We start from the raw sequence: 7,734 nt of genomic DNA, 5'->3' as shown, positions 1-7,734 counted from the left end.
AGCATCAGAGGAACAGGAAAGCTGACGTTTCGGATCAGGACCCTTCTGAAAATTTTCTGAAGAAGGGTCCCGACCTGAAACGTCAGCTTTCCGGTTCCTCTGATGCTGCCTGGCCTGCTGTGTTCCTCCAGCTCCACACTGTGTTATCTCTGACTCCAGCATCTGCAGTTCTTACTATCTCAATGTTTCTGCTCTGATTTCCACCAGCAGGTGGCAAAATCTTTCTGTTTGGGTTTTTTTATAATAATCCGGTCAGACATTGCTCTGGAGCAGCTGGGATTATCAGCGCAGACCTAGGGGTGGGAACATGACCAGTGTACCATTACAGCCTGAAACCTTATACATATTTACAACATAGTTTTGACCTGTGTCTTCTTTTGAAAAAGTGAACTGTTCAGACATGTTATTACGCATCACTGGAGCAAGTGGCACCATCAACGCAGGACTTGTGGCTCAGAGATTGAGATATAAAATTTGTGTGTGTGTGTGTGAGAGAGAGCGAGAAAGAGGGAGAGAGAGAGATAGAGACAGTGTACTTATGAATGTGTGAGACACTGTGTGAGAGACATGGTTTGTGGCTGCTTTAAGATTTTGTGCGCGCGTATGTGTATGTGTGTGTAAGTAAAATGCTGTACTTATGAATTTTTTTTTAACTCACTAGTGGGGCGTGTGAGTCCAGCATTTCTTGTCCATCTCTAGTTGCCCTTAGAAGATGTCAGTAATCTGCTTTCTTGAAACACTGCAGTTCACCTGCAGTGGATTGACCCATAACACCCTGAGGGAGGGAATCCCAGGATTTTGACCCAGTGACAGTGAAAGAACAGCATATATTCCCAAGTCAGGATGGCGAGTGGCTTGGAGGGGAACTTGGAGGTGGTGGTGTTCCCATATATCTGCTGCCCTTGTCCTTCTCGATGGAAGTGGTCGTGGGTTTGGAAGGTGCTGTCTGAGGATCTTTGGTGAATTTCTGCAGTGCATTTTGTAGACAGTACACATTGCTGCTACTGAGTGTCGGTGGTGGAGGGAGTGGATGTTTGTGGATGTGGTGCCAATCAAGAGGCTGCTCTGTCTTGGATCATGTCAAGATTCCTGAGTGTTGTTGGGGCTGCACCCATCCAGGCAAGTGGGGTGTATTCCATCACATTCCTGACTTGTGCCTTGTAGATGGTGGACAGGCTTTGAGGAGTCAGGAGGTGAGTTACTCGCTGCAGTATTCCCAGCTTCTGACCTGCTTTTGTAGCTGCTGTGTTAATGTGGTGAGTCCAGTTGAGTTTCTGGTCAATGGTAACCCCCAGGATGTTGATAGTGGGGGATTCAGTGATGGTAACACCATTGAATGTCAAGGGGCGGTGGTTAGATTGTCTCTTATTAGTGATGGTCATAGCCTGGCATTTGTGTGGCAAGAATGTTACTTGCCACTTGTCAGCCCAAGCCTGGATATTGTCCAGATCTTGTTACATGTGAACACAGACTGCTTCAGTATCTGAGGAGTCACGAATGGTGCTGAACATTGTGCAATCATCAGCAAACATCCCCACTTCTGACCTTATGATGGAGGGAAGGTCATTGATGAAGCAGCTGAAGATGGTTGGATCTAGGACACTGCCCTGAGGAACTCCTGCAGAGATGATGTGAGCTGAAGATGACTGACCTCCAACAGCCACGACCATTTTCCTATGTGCCAGATATGACTCCAACCACCAGACAGTTTGCCCCTGATACCCATTGATTCTGGTTTTACTGGGGCTCCTTGATGCCATACTTAGTCGAATGTGGCTTCGATGTCAAGGGTTGTGACTCTCACCTCAGGAATTCAGCTCTTTTGTCCCTGGCAGAACCCTAGCTGGGCTTCACTGGGCCTCACAGGGAGGTGATGGCCTAGTGGTATTATTGATGCACTGTTAATCTAGAGACCCAGATAATGTTCAGGAGACCTGGGTTCAAATCCCAACACAGCGGATGGTGGAATTTGAATTCCATAAAAAAATTCTGGAATTGAGAATCTAATGATGACCGTGAAACCATTCTGGATTGTCAGGAAAAGCCCATCTGGTTCATTAATGCCCTTTAGGGAAGGAAACAACCATCTTAGCTGGTCTGGCCTATCTGTGACTCCAGACCCACAGCAATGCATTTGACTCTTAACTGCCCTCTGGGCAATCAGGGATGAACAGTAATTGGCTGAGATGGATTTGTCCTGCTTTTTGTGCACAGGACCTACCTGGGCAATTTTCCACATTGTCGGATAGATGCCAATGTTGTAATTGATTGATTGATTTATTGTCACGTGTACCGAAATACAGTGAAAAGCTTGTTTATGAGCGGTACAGGCAGATCACAGAAGCAAAGGATGTACAGATCAAAAAGACTTAAGAGACATACAGGTTACACTGCAAGTTACATTTGAGGCTACAGTCTGATTACAGCCGGAAAGAAACTGTTCCTGAACCTGTTTGTGCGTGTGTTCAGGCTTCTGCCTGATTGAAGAGACTGTAGGATATCATTATCAGGGTGCAATGGGTCTTTGATGATGTTGGCTGCCTTTCTGCGGCAGCGAGCTGTGTAAATAGAGTCCATGGATGGAAGGTTGGCTTCTGTGATGGTCTGGGCTGTGCACACCACCTTCTGTAGTTTCTTATGGCCCTGGGCAGAGCAGTTGCCATACCAGGCCGTTATGCACCCGGACAGTATGCTTTCAATGGTCCATCTGTAGAAGTTGGTGAAGGACCTTATGGACATTCGAAATTTCCTGAGCCACCCGAGGAAGAAGTGTTGTTGTGCCTTCTTGACCATCGCATCACGTGGGAGGTCAAGGACAGGTCGTTGGTTATCGTCAGTTGGCTAGGGGAGCGGCAAGTTCTGGAGCACAAGTCTCCAGTACTATTGCCGGAATGTTGTCAGGGCCCATAGCCTTTGCAGTATCCAGTGCCTCCAACTGTCTTGGGATACCATGTGGAGCAAATCGAATTGGCTGAAGACTGCGATACTGGGGACCACCGGAAGAGGCCGAAATGGATCATCCACTCGGCACTTCTGGCTGAAGATTACTGCAAATGCTTTGGCCTTACCTTTTGCACTGAAACAGGACGTGTGTGACAGATTGTGTGTGCAATCTTTATGATTGTGTCTGTGTCTCTAAAATAGTGTTCTTATGAGTGTATGCAGAACGTGTGTGTGTGTGCACTGATGTCAAGTTTAGGACACTTCACAAATTATTGATAATAGTAAACCTTGTTTTATAATAGAGTCTAGGCTACCTTTTCTATATTGTAGAGAATAATGTGTCCTATTTATACTAGAGACTGGGGACACTGGAAGTGTATTAGAGGGAGACGGAGGGTGAAATTTGGTTTTGACGGGGGTACACAGAAGGTGTGAGTGAATTGACCACTTGATTGATTTCAGTTGAAACAGTAAGTGGATGGTAGTGGATCTACTCAGCTCTGGCGAACTGCAATCATTATCCAGTTTGTGGCTGAGATTAGACCTGGTGCAGGAAAGACATTCAAAGCAAGGGCTGTAATGGCAAAAGCGTTACAGCTGAGCAAGGTTTCCATGGTAATTCATTCAGTACCTTTGAGACTCCTACATTGATTTATTATTCTGATGTTCCTTTGAGAACACACCAACAGAGAATGGAAGAGCACTTTGCTCTGTGCTAATGGAAGTTCTGTGATATTTAATCTGCACTTTATTAAGTGAGGCACATTTCTCCATTTATTAGCATAGCAAAAACAGGTGATCAGATTAGTGCTTTCTCTCTGGCGATGAACGAGCACAATATAGACTTCCTTTAAAGCTGTGACCCTCTGTCCCTTTTGAAGTTGGGGAGGGTGGGGGTTTGTTTTGCCTCCTTGCTGGTGAATGGGGGCTATTGATGCTCAGTGTGAATGACCTGGATTGAATGTACCTCATATATCTTTCTGTCCCTCGTCCTCACTGCTGTCACAGAGATTCAGCAGGTATTGTCTACCCCTCTGTGTCTCACTCCAGTAGCTTCAACCCCAAAGAGCGACTATTGTCAGGGCTATTCGAGTGTGGCACCTTCACGCCTCCTCTCACTTTTCCAATAGTCACCACAGGCTGATTGCAGCTCATGATGAGACCACTCAGCCTGCCGTGTCTGTGCTGGCTCTCCCAAGGAGCAATTCACCTAATGTCACTGAATAGTGATCCTTTCGAAGATTTCACTTGGCCCTCCACACTCTCGGGCAGTGAATTCCACATCCTAACCCCTAACTCTCTCAAGCTGGGTCTTCGGTGTTCATTCATCAATTACTTTAAATCTTTCACCTCTAGTTCTCAAGATTTCCACCAATGGGAATGGTTTCTCCCTGTCTGCTCTGTTTGGACCTGTCGTGATTTTGTACACCTCAAATCAAACGTCCTCTCAATCTTCTTTTCTCCAACAGAGAACAGTCCCAACTTCTGCAAACCCTACAAGTGAAGCTTCTCATCCCTGGGGCGGCCCTATCAGATCTCTTCTGCAACCTGTCTAGAATGGTTTCACGTCGTTCCTAAAACATGGTACCCAGAACAGGGTGTGTTCTCCAACCATGGCCAATCCTGTGGTTTAACATCACATCTTTGCTTGATCACTCTCTGCCCCTGTTAATAAAGCCTAGGGCACTGTGTGCTTGATCAACCACTTTCTCAACCCTACCTGCTACCCAACCTCACCTACCCAAACCTCCCATGGTTTGGGTACATATATACCCAAGTCCTACTGCTCCTGCACCCCTTTCAGAGTTGCATCCTTAAATTTTATATTTTCTTTCTGCAATTCACCTACCAACTAAATCACTTCAGTTTTTCACGTTAAATGTCATCTGCCACATTTCTGCCCATTCCACCATCAAATCCCTACAGTGTGGAAGCAGGCCATTCGGCCCATTGCGTCCACACTGACCCTCTGAAGAGTATCTCACCCAGAGTCACCTCCATACTTTATCCCTGTAACTCCACATTTCCCATGGCTAACCTACCTTGCCTGCACATCCCTGGACACGATGGGACAATTTAGCATGGCCAATCCACCCTAACCTGCAAATCTTTGGACCAACTTGTCAATTTTTGAACTTCTATGTTACCCTCTTTCCAGGTTTCTAACTTCTGCGCATTTTGATATTGTGCTCTGGACGCCAGGTCCTGAATCGTTAATATATTAACAGGAGCAGCAGCAGGTCCTAGGAAGACCATCAACAGAGAACTCCACCATAAACCTTCCTTCCAGCCTGAAAAAAGAAAACCCAACTATTCACCATTGCGACCATGTTGTATCCATGATGTTACTGTCCCTTGTATTCCATGCGGTCTGTTTTCTGCTCCCAGTTCCATTGTCTGGCACTTTAATCAAACACCTTTTGGAAGTCCATGTACGTTATCTCAGCCTTACAGGAGAACATGTTGACAAAACCCAGGGTCATGTAACTAGAAGCTGGCTAAATACATTCACTAGAAGCACAGATAAAGCACTAAAGGTAAATGACTTGTTTGAAGTTCTGTTCATAATCATCCCTCTTTTTACATGATACAAAAGAAAAGTAACAAAGACATCACATTTTCACCGGACAAGACCCAATGAGCGAACAGCAAGATAATCACAAGTATCGGTAACAAGTTAATATATTAAATAATATTCAACAGTAAGAAATTTACAATTCCACACAAGAATTTAATGTCTGTACAATGAATAAATATTGTCCCAAAAAAGATTCAATTGTTTTTACAAAACAAACTTTTTTAAAAAAAAAGTCAGCACAGTTCATTTGAAATGGAGTCCTATTTCTTTGTAATTTAAGAAAAAGAACTAAGGTTTTCCATATCGGCTCGGATTTTAACTGTACAATTTTGTCAATTCTGATCCCCATCCAGGCTCCTGAGCTACTCAACAAGAACTGACCCTTTGTTAAAAATGTAGTAATGAATCATTGAGGGTTGGCCATCATTCATTGGCCAGTTTGACCTCTTTCATTTGACAATCTTATTGCAGATGTCTTCCAGTCTATGGTCTGAATGGCAACATCAGGCCAAGAGAACATTAGTCTTACGTCCCAGGTTAAAGTTCTCATTTCCACACAATGACAAATCCACTGCTAGCTGTGTGTCCTCTTCAATGTGGATGAAGATGGGGTCCCGTTGAAATCAGATAACTTTTAAGGTGGAGGGCTCTTCATAGCAGGACTCAGAGACATGGTTGTAAGGATTCTCACACCTGGTTGAAGTCATTGTCTTCTCTCTCCTCAGAATTTCAGGGCAAGTTACTGTACAAGACCAGGTAATAGATGAGTCACCTCCAGAGCTAGGAGTTGGGGCATAACAAAGTTTCTATGTTACAACGACAGGTTCAGCATTCTATATCCACTTCAATAACCTCTGGACAAACCAATGCACTTTGCAGGCTTTGAGGGGTAATGGTTCCTGTCTTCATTGGAGAGCCAGTGTTCCTGGAACTTATCCCTCCATCAGGCATATAATCCTCTCACACTCACATCACCAGTCCATGGTCACCAGTCTGTTCAAAGTGACTTAACTGGATATGTAACCATTCTCTCATCCTTTCTAGCAAATGATGGAACCACTCATTACAGAGAGATCCCAGTCAAACCCAGTCCATTTTAGTGTAGTGCCTTTCCATGTCTTCAATAAAACTGAATAAGTGCCTATACTTTGACATTTCCAGTAGTCACAGTCAGAGACAATATTGCACATTTAATTGTAACACTGATTCTTTTTCTTATATATAAAGTTTCAGCAAATCCAGCAAACACAAGGAGTCAGCCCAGCTCAGAGGAATCAGAAGATACTTTTTGTAATCTTCAGTCCCTTTTGCTTCATTCTGGGGAGAGTCGAACTGGAAACATGCTTTGTTTTACCTGCTTTTGGGTGGCCCCTTTTCTTCAGCATAAAGTCATAGTTGACGGACGAATTCATAGCATAAAATACATTCGCATTGTCAGGGATTTTCAATTCTATAAAAGGAACGAGAAAAGTTAGGGAGTTAAATTCCCCGAATTCCATAAATCTCCTCTCCCCCGTCTCCCCCGCCCCCCCATCCCCACTTCAGCTGATGCTGCTGTATTTTGCCAAGGGTCCTGATCTACCAGTGACAACATCTCACTCAGTGAGTGTGGGGAGTACATTCGACCAGCAGTCAGTATTCTGATAACTTGGTGCTAGTCTCTCAATAAGGGCAGAGTGTACTTGAAAAACTCAGCAGGTCTGGTCGCATCTGGAGGAGAGAGAAACACAGTGAACACACTGAAGCCTAAATCGCATTAGACTCAAAATATTAACTCGATTTCCCCGTCCGCAAGTGACCCTCTGGCTTTCTCCAGCACTTTCCATTTTTATTTCTGATTTCCAGTGTCCGCAGTGTTTTCCTTTATGACTCAGTAGGGACACTTGCATCAGCTTTCCAGCAGGGGTCAGTGGTTGACAGGGGTGAGATCAGGAAGCAGTAAGTGGAGCCCAGGTTAATTTTAGGCTTTCTTGCTCTGGGAGTCGGCAAAAGCTAATTGCAGAGATTCTACAAGAATAAAGTAAAATAAAATAAACTGAGGATGCTGGAGACCTGAAACAAAAAAAAAAGAAATTACCGGAGAAATGCAGCAGGTCTGGCAACATCTGTGGGGAGAGAAAGCAGAGCTAACTGCTAACAAAGAGCCACCAGATTTGAAACTTTAACTCTGCTTTCTCTCCCCACAGAAGCTGCCAGACCTGCTGAGTTTCTCC

At 44.6% G+C, this 7,734-nt stretch overlaps 1 protein-coding gene across 7 annotated transcripts in view; it reads right to left on the bottom strand.

Annotated features, from left to right (window-relative positions):
- Positions 1 to 3,659: 3,659 nt before the first annotated feature.
- LOC109916669 (ral guanine nucleotide dissociation stimulator-like) overlaps positions 3,660 to 7,734 on the bottom strand; it is a 173,557-nt gene continuing 169,482 nt past the window's right edge. For 4 of the 7 annotated variants that reach the window (XM_048613585.1, XM_048613582.1, XM_048613586.1 and 1 more), the window contains exons 18-19: positions 6,876 to 6,971; positions 3,660 to 6,263 (exon numbers count right to left, since the gene is read on the bottom strand). In XM_048613585.1, the coding sequence (XP_048469542.1) occupies positions 6,145 to 6,263; positions 6,876 to 6,971 (215 nt within the window). In that variant the 3' untranslated portion in view covers positions 3,660 to 6,144. Of the gene's footprint in view, positions 6,972 to 7,734 lie in introns of all 7 variants that reach the window. The other 3 variants (XM_048613587.1, XM_048613584.1, XM_020516404.2) reach the window with 3 other exon arrangements.

Source organism: Rhincodon typus, chromosome 28 (assembly GCF_021869965.1).
Source record: "Rhincodon typus isolate 14 chromosome 28, sRhiTyp1.1, whole genome shotgun sequence".
Lineage (NCBI taxonomy): Eukaryota > Metazoa > Chordata > Chondrichthyes > Orectolobiformes > Rhincodontidae > Rhincodon > Rhincodon typus.
This window is presented reverse-complemented; position numbering and strand designations above follow the sequence as displayed.